Source organism: Neofelis nebulosa, chromosome 7 (genome assembly GCF_028018385.1).
Source record: "Neofelis nebulosa isolate mNeoNeb1 chromosome 7, mNeoNeb1.pri, whole genome shotgun sequence".
Lineage (NCBI taxonomy): Eukaryota > Metazoa > Chordata > Mammalia > Carnivora > Felidae > Neofelis > Neofelis nebulosa.
The window spans coordinates 115,829,143-115,842,159 of NC_080788.1; the positions used below are offsets into that span (position 1 = coordinate 115,829,143).

General features: G+C 45.9%; 1 protein-coding gene across 4 annotated transcripts in view; it reads right to left on the reverse strand.

The window, feature by feature from the left end:
• Positions 1–1,432: 1,432 nt before the first annotated feature.
• Positions 1,433–13,017, reverse strand: part of DCAF5 (DDB1 and CUL4 associated factor 5) — a 108,363-nt gene continuing 96,778 nt past the window's right edge. For all 4 annotated transcript variants that reach the window (XM_058739452.1, XM_058739450.1, XM_058739449.1 and 1 more), the window contains 2 exons: positions 12,847–12,974; positions 1,433–6,056 (listed from right to left, as the gene is read on the reverse strand). In XM_058739452.1, the coding sequence (XP_058595435.1) occupies positions 4,287–6,056; positions 12,847–12,974 (1,898 nt within the window). In that variant the 3' untranslated portion in view covers positions 1,433–4,286. The remainder of the gene's footprint in view (positions 6,057–12,846; positions 12,975–13,017) is intronic.

Consider the following 13,017-nt stretch of genomic DNA (forward strand, 5'->3'; position numbering starts at 1 on the left):
TTTCTCCAGCCTTGGTGGGGGTACTAACAAAGCCAGCTAGAAAGAGACTTGGAAGCTAGCATTCTATACTTCAACTGGAACATTCCATTAGCTCATGGCTTTGGGTTCCAGAAAGGAGCTCGTTTCCCAACTTCAGTAATTTTAAATACTAGATATCCCATTTCCTTACAATGGGACTGTCTTGTCAACAAGCCCCAAAGGACCCCTCTGCACAGCTCAAGGTAACCCCATTGAGGGGGTGGAGTGGAGCAACCCTGCGGCTGGTCTCTTGCCATGTCATTGCTGGCCCCAGGGAAGTTCATCTTTGCCTCTGAGCCTCCGTTCTTTTTTTTTTTTAATGCTTACTTATTTTTGAGAGAGACCGACAGAGTGTGCGTGGGGGAGGGGTAGAGAGAGGGAGACACAGAATCCAAAGCAGGCTCCAGGCTCTGAGCTGTTAAGATAGAGCCCGACGAGGGGCTCTAACTCTTGAACTGCCACATCATGACCTGAGCCGAAGTCAGACTCTTAACAGACTGAGCCACCCAGGCGTCCCTCTCAGCCTCCAGTTCTGAGAGCCATCTTACCACCTTTGCACTAAGAGTGAACTGCAATTAGTGTGCACATGGTTCGGATTTCTTTTTACAGTTTTCTTCTGTTACATGTGAAATAATTCAAAATTACTTCCAAGCCACCTGAATTCATGTTCTTTCATTCTGGTATGAGCGCTCAAGCACAAATGAGCACTTAGACTGAAATATCCCACCTGAGAGAACTGCACAGGTTGTCCAAAGCCATTATCTTGCTGCTGTAGGCAAGTCTGGACTCATGGAGCCTCACTTCACCTTAGTGTTTCAACCCTGGCCCACTGCCTTGCTTAGGTCGTAAGAGGTGGATGGCCTTCCTTTAGAAGTGTCTATCTTCCTCACAAGAGTCTTGGTTGGCAAGAATTTTTCAGTTAACTAAAAGCGGCAGCTTTACAGGCAAGATATGGAAGGTCTTTTCTTCTTCTTCTTCTTTTTTTTTTTTAAAGGAAAACGCTTGCAAAGCATGCCTGAAACAGGGCAGGAAAAGCAACTTGTTATTTGGAAACATCAAAAACTTTCTTTTGGGGTCGTTCGTAATGTTACTTCACTGCATCACTCCCTCCGTTCCAGCCAATAAAAGGGTTAATTCCAGGATCTCACTATTCTTGAGTCCACGCAAGCCTGCTAAAGGAGACCAAGTAGATACCTCCTCCTACCCTACATTTTATTGTCCAGATGTGACCTTTGTCCCATACCTAGAAGTGGCAATGACCATTGGCATGGATGTAGAGTACCACAGTTTTTCTTCTAGTCTTCAGAGTGGCTTTGAATTGAGTTTCAACTAGGCGAGAATTAAAACAGGAAAGAAATGAAGGATCGGGGGTGTCTAAGCAACCAAGTCTTCCCTGGAAGAGAAGAGGAAGCCGTGAGAAGTGAATAATAGGTTTATTTGCATATACACAAGAGAAGAGCTAGCGTTGCTGGGAGTCACAAGAGGAGGGGCTTGTGAGGAGGTAAGGCTTCAGCAGAGGAAGGCACCTTGACAAACAAGGGATTCCTGGCTTAGTAAATCAAGCACAGTTGCAACCTTCTTTTGCCCCAAGCCAACTACTCATTTACTGCTGTCCTAGAGACACAGGAATTACTTACAAAACCAGGCAGAAAATAAAGTGGAAAGAAACGGTTTTACCTCTCTGGACCAGCCACTTAAAAAATTTATATACAGGATACAGGAAAAAAAAAACAAACAAAAGAGGCACTTTCAAATAGTTCTTAATCTAATCAGTGCCGTCTGTCCTGCTAGTAAAAATACCATCATGAAAGACTTTGGGGATCAAATGTGCCTCCAAAGTTGGGGCCTCAGTTCACAAGGATTCTGGAAGTGGTTCCTGCCAGGTTTCCAGGCCTACGATCACAAGACAGGAGATTTCTGGAAGTGAGAGTGGAGTGGCTATGGAGATAAGCATTTCTCAGCCTGTTCCAGTGAGTGTCTTGTGGGCTTATCTCCTAGCAAGTGGAATCTGGGGTGCTGGGAAGAGTCTCTCCCAAGGATAGGAGACATCCTTGCTAAAAACGATCTTTCTTGAACACTAAAATTGAACCAGAATGAACTTTGACTTCTCTTTGGAGAACTCAAATGAAATTAAGGCTTTTTACATGAAAGACCAAGTTCTGCATTTGGAAACAATAACCACCAAGTGGCTGTTTCCCAAGGGAACTTAACTTCTTTTCCTCTAGGAACAGTGGATTGTCCTAAGAGAAATCAGAAGAGGCTACCTACTTGATTAGGTAAAACAAAAAGATTAGGGAGGCTGACTAGGAAGGGGAAGAGAAACACACACTGAGTGATGATATCTTTTTTTTGTATATAAAGGATTAAAAAATTCCAATTTAATAAATTTTGGAAAAGCAAATGTAAAATGACTTGGGCTTATAAAACCAGAATTTACAATTATCTGTGAATAGTCAAAGACAAATCATAGAACCATTTTCATTACAAATCCAAAGTAATTCTAATAGTTACAGAATCACTTTCCCACTCCCCCCCCCCCCACCGCCCCCGTGAGATTACAGTTGTTAAATTGTAAGCATCTCCACTGCTACTCATAGTCCCTCATCTCCTTCTCCTAAGACAGTGTTTTCATACCCAAGTCACATCACACATACCAGGCACGTCTTTCCTTTCACAAAGCTTAGCCAGATGATATCTCCTTTTGGCTGAGATCAACAACCTTCCTTTTATAAATAATCCTTCTTCCCCCAGCGCCTAAATTCATCCAAGTCTTCATCCTCCACATGGTCCCAGTCCCAGTAGGACGGGCCCTTCTCTAAAAGGAACACTGGATCAGTCACACATTCGGTCCTCTCTACGCCAATGCAGGCCGCGCCCCAAGTGGTCTAGCACATTTGCACCCAAGAAAAGTTACAGTGTGCCTCTTTCCCTCTCTTCCTCATTTCTTGCCACGATTCTGCTTTTTCATGACATCTGTGCTGACGAGATATCTGGTCATCCCTAGGTCTTCCTGCTTTGTGTAACTATGACCAAGTGACTGTAAGGATGGACCACTGTGATGCTGAAAATCTCTTGGTCTTTCCCCCTCTCGGTGAAATGCAGTCTCTGCCAGGAGCCTTAAACCAGAGACTCTTCTCTGCCTCCTAACACACCAACTCAACAGGAATCGGTTATTTAGAGATGCCTCCTGCTCTGCAAGATCTAGTCAGAACACCACAGCCTCTGCTAGTTGCAAGCCCAGGGGAAGATGCCAGTTTCCTTCAATTCTGACCAAGCATTTTGGGTTGAATTAAAAGAACATGGCACCACACTCTGCTCTTCACTACACTTCTTCATGAACATACCTATGACATCTGCTTAAATCGTCCGAGCACCAAGCTCTTCAGAGCTGCCTTTTCCCCCTCCCTTCATCACAGAGGGCCAAGGAAGTGCCCGCTGGCCTCAAGAGCTCCTCTTAGGAAGTAGTACCTAACTGGTTAAAGCAGTCCCCCATAACTAGTTCTAGTTCATGGCCTCCATACAGAGTGTGGCCCAGCACTGCTCAATTTGCCATGGGTGAAGTTGACTAGGAATCTACGTTCTCTGGAATCTGATCTCAAGTGCTAACCTCCCATTAGCATTAAAAACAGTTCACTTTTAGTGTGTCCACATTAAATGCTCAATGAAGAAGTGCTACTGAGAGAAAACATGGAAGGAAAGTTTCCTTCAGAAAGGAACCATGTGTTCCTTCCAGCATGGAAGGCTTGTTTCCATTCTCCCCTTCATTTTTTCAGCATAAATCCACAACTCATTGGCAGGGCAGTCAGATTCAGCAGGCACTCACCATTAAGACCAGAACACTGACAGCATGTAAACAAGGTGAGATGGCAAAAGATACAGATCCATTGATCCTTCCCGATGGAGAACCAAAAGAAAAGCCTCGGAGACAATGAGCTCACACGTGCCGGTGAACACACACAAGAACAAGTCAAATGTCTCAACAAGGATTTACTTTAACAAAACGCACAGGTACGCGATGCTCAAGTCTTACTAGAAAGGAGTCACTTGGATTTCCCCCCCACCTCTCTTTACACAGCACAAGCCAGTGACCAGCTAAACATTCAGACCCATTATTGAATAGAAGGGAGCAGCATCAGACACAAAATCTCAGGCCCTGGTTTTATGTGCCTTTAATACTTTTTTTCCTTTTCTCTGCGTTCACTAAACAGGATTAAAAATTTTCTTTGTAAAGCTACTTTTCATAGCTTTTTGTTTTCCCTTTGTATTTATCATGTTTTTAATTTCTTCTCTGAGGAGGAATTCTCTGAATCTGTATCTTCCAATTCGATTCGGTGCCTTTTGAGGCCACTGTGGCCGTGAACAGCCCTACTGCTGTCTGTGTCTGGGGGGTCAGTGGGGTCCTCTCTCGTTCCAGCACTGGGGGTCTCACAGGCCATTTCAGACCCACAACAATCTTTGTGTAGGAGCGTCCCTGTCAGGGACAAGTTATCATGGTCAGTGTCCGAATGTCCTGGGGAAGAGCAGGCCACTGCCTCCAGCTCCCCGAAGTTCTGCCCATTGTTGTGGGGATGAGGGGGGCGGGGGTGTAAGCGTCCATTGTTGTGGTTGGCACAGATGGTTTCGGGGCTCCGCTCCTCACTGTCATCAGACTGGGTCCTGGGACAGCTGCCAGACCCACTGCTGAGAGTGGAGCCAGATGCCTTGGGGACAGGAGGAGAGGGCGGCTCCTCAGCCCGGCTGCTTAGGGCCTTGCTCAGGGCCTTTCCATTGAGCTTCTTGGTTTCGAAAGAATGTTCTACAGAGCTACCATTGTTAGTGTCCTGTGAGGTATCTTCTGGCGCCTCTGCCCAAGGGTGGCTGCTGTGCTCATGGCCTGAGCCATTGCTGGGATTTCTAGCAGAAGTCCCTTCTTTAAAAGCATCCTTGCTGCGACCTTCAGGGGGCAGGTCCTGGTTCCTCTGGGCTATGGTCATGCTTAGACAGGCTTCCTTACTGGAAGAAGGGGCTGGGTTATCCTTGTGGCTGGTTCCGGCCCTCCCTTCGTCGGCCTCCCCAGACACGAGGGAGCTCTCTCCATCTTTGTTATTTGAGTAGGAGATATAGGAGTAGCGGAGCCACTTGTAAGCCTTATAAATTTTTCGTTCAACCGACTCTATGTCGGAGGTTGGCGATGCTCGGCTCGGCTGAATCTCCAGGGTGGAAGTGCCCCGCTCAGGGGAGGACGTCGGGGAGGAGGAGAGGTCATCCACTTTGATCTGGGGGTAATCGTAGTTGTCTTCTCCAATGTAGGTGTTGGCGGGCTTGCTCGCAGGGGTGGGCCTCTCTTCCCGGGGTGTCTTCTGTCGGCGCCGCATGGCGTTCCGCTGCCGCGTGGAGGTTCGGCGCTCGTTCAGCTCCTCCTGGTCCTCAGAGCTGCTGGAGCTGCTGGAGCTGCTGGACTCGTCTTCAGGGCTGGGAGACCGCGGCCGGGGGAAGAGATCTGTGTCCAGCTCAACCTCGCAGGCGTTCTCCTCGGAGTCGGACTCGTTGGAGAGGGCCAGGAGGCGTTTGTCCTGGTAGCGCCGCAGGGCAGACAGGCGCTGCTGGCGAGAGGCTGCGTCCTCGCACGTGGGCGGCGGTGGAGGCGACGCCACCGCGTTGGTGGTGGTGACCCGCAGGGGCCCCAGATGGAAGGCGCTGTCGGCATTCTCGTCCACCGTGGGTGGAGGGGAACGGGGCAGCGAGGCTGAGGACTCTGAGTCAGTGTAGCCTGAGCGTTCGCTGACCCCAGCGTGCAGCTGGAGTATAGTGCTCTCACTGAGGTCGCTGTCCGAGTCAGAGCTCCAGCCCTCGATCTCTCGGCGCACCAACGAGTCAAAGAAGGCCATCATCCGGGGGTCTTCCTGCACGGACTGGTTGGCATAGTCGTGTGACAGGCCACTCCCGCTGTTCAGCACAAGGCTGATGTATTCTTCGTGGGTATAGAGGCAGCGGGAGTCATCCTCAATCCGTCCGTCTAGGTCTCCTGTACATCCTGGCTGCTTGTATGGGCTCCAGATCTGCACAGAAGGCAAAAACAAAACCAAGGAGGCCTGATTGGGAGGTACTCTAAAGCTGGTAGTGATAAAGAACACTAAGGCAGAGTTTCTCCGGACCCTCCCCTGTCATTTAGCCAGGATTTGCTAACCAGTTTTAAAAATGTATTCTTTACCAGACCGGATTATGTGGGCCACACATGAAAACCCAGGCTTCTAGAGTCCGATGTTGGAAAAAGCATCGTCTAGGACACGGCATCAGCCTAGTGTCGGGAAAGCGAAGTCCCGTCTCTAGGCGCAGCACAGTGACACGCCATCTCCCCTACAGCGCCCCCTCTCCTTTAGCTTCCTGTGTTAGTAGCGTGGAAATTACAACAACCCCCTCCATAATCTTGAAGGGCAGGGGAAGACTTGAAGATTGGCCAACGTGCTCAAAACTCTCAGAAGACTGAAGCTGTGCACAGGGAGGTGCCACTTTTCCAAAGTGGAAACAGACCCAGCAGTCAGTCCTCCGTGGTAGTTAGTATTTCAGCCTATAACTCCACTTCTCCCCAACTGCAACATTTCTATTTTTAACTAATGGGAATTGCTTGTGGAGCTTGATAAGAATAGCCAACTGCCTACACTGCAGTTCCCTCTTGGACATGCAGGCATCAGTTACCCGGGAAACTGGGTTCTCTTAACCAGGTTGCTGCTGGCCTGCTCCCCAACTCTTCTGTTAGCTACAGGAATGGGTAGGACACACACCCCAAGACCAGAGACCCACCCTTTAACAGCCTCCACTCTATCACCAGAGATACAGGCTGACAACCAGAGGATCTAGGCAGAGCTAGGTAGGACTCAAACTCAGGTGTGCCTGACTGCAAAGGCCCAACTTTACAAGTGGAATAAGTTATGCAAAAATCCAGTTCAAGGTAATTAAGCTGTCACTGCAAATGAGAATGCTTAGCTTCACCTGACTGCCAGACTGGTCCATGGAGCAGCTCACAGAAGCTCAGTTACATCAGCCGGTAGCCATGGCAACTCAGATGAAATTCCAGGCGATTTTCTTGCCTGACAGGCTGGTGTCTATCTTTAGGCACCCAACCCAGAAAACAGGGCTCTTCATTCTCTAACCTGGATCAAGACAATGCCTTTGCTTCCCCAAAGCTATCCAAGGACAAATTCACCTCCTTATGAGCACTTTCCTGAGGCCCAACCCTTCCCATGCTTAACTTGCAACTTCTGGGAGGCAGAATCTCTTTGGAGGATCCCCAGTTCAAAAGGGGCTAGAAAAACCTAAATTAGCTCTTTTCACCAATTCTTACTTTAGATTTATTCTTCTTTTGACTTTGTTCCCTGCCCACAACTCCTCAGGCGTTCTCCCGTCTCCATCTTCATTATGTGACCCAGGGGAGGTTTAAGTAGTGGTTCTCACACCCCAAAGTGCGCAAGAATCACCTGAAGAGTCATAACAGTGTTGACTCCTGAGTCCCACCCGTAGAGATTCTGATTCACTACATCACCACTGGGTACCAGGGCTCTGCATTTTTAACAAGGGGAGACCAACATTTAAGAAACACTAGTATATGGTTAGAAAATAGTGGAGGGGCACATGTGTGGCTCAGTCTGTTAAGCATCGGACTCTTGATTTCGGCTCAGGTCATGATCTCATGGTTCATGAGTTTGAGCTCTACATCGGGCTCTGTTGCTGACAGGGCAGAGCCTACTTGGGATTCTCTCTCCCCCTCTCTCTCTGCGCCACCCCCACTCTCTCTCTCAAAAATAAATATAGAAAAAAAATTTATTTTTGAGAGAGCACAAGTGGGGGGAGCAGAGAGAGGGGGACAGAGGATGCAAAGCAGGCTCCATGCTGACAGCAGCGAGCCTGATGTGGGGCTCAAACTCCCAAACCGTGAGATCATGACTTGAGCTGAAGTCAGACGCTCAACTGACTGAGCCATGCAGGCACCCCCCAAAAAAAACTTAAAAAAAAAAAAAAAAGTTTAAGTAGCAGAAAATAAAGGATTTTTCTGAGGAGATTCTCAAATTCTTTGTGAGACCCAAAGTTTGGGAAACATTCAGATATGGCCTTCAACAACAGGCTCAAGCTACGAATGACTATCTCTGCAAACAAATGTCCAAGGGAAAAGTTTGGTGGCTTAGGAAGGAAACTGGAGGGATTCCAAAGGCAAAGTCCTTAGGACTTTTTGGGGCCTCATTCTATATTCTGGGCCAGATCTCTTACTTTCGCAGTTTAAAAATGGTGAAATGTTACTAACCATGTTATCTAATATAAAGATGAATCTATATGTGCATCACAGAAACACAGAATTTGTTAACAGAAGTACAAAATATTGAAGGTGGGATGCTGGTCCAACTATCCAACAAACCAGTTTCTAGGTTCTTTCTGATCTATTACCCAGCCTCCTATTTCTTCCTTCAGGAATGAAAATCATTAACACTGAAAGTCAGCTTTTATTTGGGCTCTGGAATGTATTAAGCTGAGGTAGACTTTCATTCCTGAAGCTTAGAGTAATGGAACAAACCACTGGATCAGGAGACAGGAGACTTGAGTGTGGGTTCCCACTCAATTCCTAGTTAGCTGGTTGACCCTGGATAAAGCTCAACCCCCTGATCTAAACAGTGAATTAGATGGGTCTTATCCAATCCTAGGATTCAGAGCAAAACAAAACCATCATGCCAGACAGCCAGTTTTCAGTCCTCAAGGGACTTGTAGCACAGAGCTGCTGGGGCCGACAGAAGGGGTAGGAACCCCAGCTCTGTGGCCTCACATAGCCCTGGGCAAATGACTTCACTCTCGAAAGCCTCTTTTCTCATCTGTAGAAATGAAAATGACAAAATGACATAACCTATACCACAGCACAAAACATGGTGCTTTCTCTTTCACTTGGCAGCTGAACACCTTAACTAGAAAGTCTCAGACCCATCCTCAAAGAGACTTTTGAACATCAGAAGGACTGACCGTCGCTATTATCTTAGTCCTCATCCTTAAAATGTCAGTTTCAAATATTTGTGAAAGTGGTTATTTCTTTCCACTGAAACAACTCAGAAGTAAAGCAACGAAAACACAACTTCTTTTAAAAATTTTTTTTTAATCTTTATTTTTGAGAGTGAGAGAGAGACAGAGCATGAGCAGGGGAGGGGCAGAGACAGAGGGGGAGACACAGAATCTGAAGCCGGCTCCAGGCTCTGAGCTGTCAACACAGAGCTCGATGTGGGGCTCGAACTCAAGGACCACGAGATCATGACCTGAGCTGAGGTCGGATGCTTAACCGACTGAGCCACCCAGGTGCCCCCAAAACACAACTTCCTGTTGCTAACATGTTAAATGTGGCTAGATATGCCTCCTCTAGGGGCAAGGTTCATGAGGAAAGGAGGGATGAGCAGGTTCTTCTCCAAGCCCAGTGAAAAGTTTAGTTCAAGAGACTGCTGAGGGTAGGGCCCTGCGGTGGCTCAGTCCATTAAGCATCTGAGTCTTGATTTCGGCTCAGGTCGTGATCACACAGTTCATGAATTCAAGCCCCACGTCAGGTTCTGTGCTGAAAGTGTGGAGCCTGCTTGGGATTCTTTCTCCCCCTCTCTCTCTGCCCTTCCCCTCCTCATTCTCTCTCCCTCAAAATCAATAAACATTAAAAAAAAAAAGGCTGCTGAGGAAAAAGATGCAGTTCAATTCTTATTTAAACATCATCAAAATGGAAAGCAATTAAGTAGCAAGTGTTCTGATCTACATAGGTGACCATGACAAGCCTGATGTAGCAGCTCTAAGCCTTCTTCTCTTTGTGATATTGTACTAAATTAAGAAATTTGTCAGGGGTGCCCGGGTGGCTCAGTCAGTTAAGCGTCCGACTTCGGCTCAGATCAGGATCTCATGGTTCCTTGGTTTGAGCCCCATGTTAGGCTCTGTGCTGATAGCTCAGAGCCTGGAGCTTGCTTTGGATTCTGTGTCTCCCTCTCTTTTTGCCTCTCTCCTGCTCATGCTTGGTCTCTCTCTCTCTCTCAAAAACAAATAATAAACATTAAAAAAATTAAAAAAAAAAAAAAAGAAATTTGTCCATCTACCAAGAAAATCTATACAGACAGAGACCTAAAATTGCTACTCAGGGTTTCTCCACACTCTCTAATCTGGCTTCCAAGACCTTCTGGGCCCATCTCTTGCTAACCTTCCTGCCTTATATCTTAGATCTCTCTTCTTGTGCACTTCATTTTGGCCAAACAGGATCATTTTCTGAACAGGTCCTACACTTCACTGTTTCTGAGTATTATTTCTTAGTATAATGCCTGGAACACTGTAGGTGATCAATAAATATTTACTGATTCAATGAAATAATTAACTACCCATTCCCTCTACTTAGAATGTTCCTGGTATCTTATTCTTCTTCCTTTTACAGTCTTTATTCTTCAAAATCTAGTTCAAATATTGCCGGCCTGAGGTTACCACAGACGGGAAAACTCTCTTTCCCCCAGAGCATTTTGTTCATATCTCTTATGTAGGTATTGCATTTTTTCATTATCTTTATTTCTTGTCTCTCCTACTGGGTCATCAATTCCTGGGGGACCTGCGTTACCTTTTTTTTCCTTTATGTTCCCCATAGGCCCTAGCACAAATGGCATACACAGGTATATCATAAATGTCACAAGTATCATAATTGAATAAATGAATACTGGTCTTTGAGGGAAAAAAATGTCAGCATTTGTCCTATATTGCCCCTCTGTGTTTAAATACAAAACAAACCCCCTTGTTTGCTCAGTGTGGACATTCAGGGAGTTAGAAAACTGTTATGGGTGAGAAGAGGTTGGCCCTGACAGCAGGGATTCTACTCTGAGTTAAAAAGGCAGCAGTAAAGGACAAGGGAGAAGGTGAAGTGGAGAGAAAAAAGAGCTCAGACTGGGCTAAAACATTATGCTCTTGGGGCCATTGGTCCTCTCAGAAATAGCAAGCAGGAAAGTGACACTTATTAAAATAGTCAGAAATTGTCAGGCACAGGTAATTCACAAGGCACTCCTGGATGGCAAGTCACTGTTAGCATCCTTACTTGACAGATGGGAAACAGACTCAAATAACTATTCAAGGGCACTAGTTGTGTTGACTTAAGGTTTCAAATGGCTAATCAGGCCTCTTGGTAGGGCAGCATTCAGACCCCATGGGAACCTGGAAGCAGTGAGTTCCATAGTTAAGTCTGGATAACCTCCCAGAGAAAACATTTTCTTCTCTTTCTCCTCTGAGAACTTGGCTAGTTTCCAAACATGACCTTTAGGGTAAGGCCTCCAGTTGACTAAACAATAAATGGGGAGACTAAGTACAGAAGCATCCCAGAGTACATAGCCAAACAGGAATCTCTCTTCTAAAGGAGATGTCCAAGCTGGGCTCTGAGAAAGAGAATGACGTCACCAGGCCGAGAGAGGACATGCTACTGTGCCAACCCATTAGTCATCGGCCAAAGGAGAAGAGAAAGCAATTCAAGGGACAGAGCCAACTCCACAACTGCTCAGTGAAGGACTCTTAAGATGACCACCTCTAGCAGGGGCCTCTGGCTGCCTGCTGCCTTCCACCAGCATGGGAGTGTGACAGGACATTGGGAAGAACAAGAAACAGGGCTCTATCCTAACTACCGCTAATCAGCTGTGTAATTAACCCCAGATGGGTAGTTTATCATTTAAATCTCATCATTTATAAAAAGAAAAAGTCCATAAAAATGATCCAGAAGTCCTGCTCCAGGTCTGTGGAAAAATATGTGCAATCATGAAAGTCAGTCCTGATCCATAGGACCAACAAAACTTAAATAAAGGAAGTTGGATTAAGGATAAATAAAAATACGACCCATACTCCAACATTACATTTCTGACAACTTCCCTTGCTCAGATATAACTTGAATAAAGAAAAAGAAAAGGAAAGGGAAAAAGAGAGGGAGGGAGGGAGGAAAAAAGGAAGGAAGGAGGAAAGAAGAGAAGAAAATGAAAACTGGTTTTCAATGTCATTTTAGGATAAAATATGAGGAGTTTTATCTTTTGGGGGGATTATCATCCATCCTTACTTAAAAATCAAGTTATCAATGAGTCCTGAAGAATTTATCATTTGCCTCAAACCTTCATTTTCTCCAATGTGGAAAAGGGTTACTAACTACTGGAATGTGAGTGATGTCCTTCTGTGGACACAGGTCAGGCTTGGTCTCTTGGTTGCAGGTTCCAAATACATTCCTTGGCTGGGTTCAGTTCATTGAGTCGATGTGCAACTAATGCAAGTGTTTAGCTTCAATCACAACCACATGCAGTGGTTTTTTATATGTTCTGAGACAATTTAGCTATGGTTCTGGCAGTCACTTAGTTATGTCTGTGCCATATTAGCATAGCAATTAATGCAAAGTGCACCCGAGTAACTGAGGGGACAGTGGCTTCCAGATGAGGCTTGGAAAACAGAACTCATCAGACTCCAGATCAAAAGCTATTGGCAACGTAGTGGCATACAAATGGCATCTAGTTTCAAAGCCTGGTGACTATTTTTAAAAGAGGTCCTGAAAGGAGGGTTTTAAACCACTCTTTTTAATATCAATTTTTCAGTATTCTGTAGCATGTGAAAATAATCGAGAGGTTTTTAAAAGTAATCTGTGCCCAACGTGGGGCTTGAACTCACAAACCCAAGATCAAAAGTCGTATGCTCTACTGACTGAGCCAGCCAAGTGCCCCAAAATAATTGAGAATTTTGATAGACCTTTAGTATGTTTAGATATGAGGTCCTATATATATTGTTCTAGTTTCTTCCCATTATGAATTGTAATAATTTGTTTAAGACAGTTAGAAGGGAAAGATGCCTCACCTTGATAATCTTTTCTACGCCAGAAGAGCAGATCATGTAGGTGTGAGGGTTAAATCGGACCTGGTTAACAATAGACCGATGCCCTTTCAGCACCATGAAGGCTCCGTTGACCACCCTACCAATGCCACCTGGGAAGACAGAAGGAAACAAAAATCAAATGATGAAATGGAG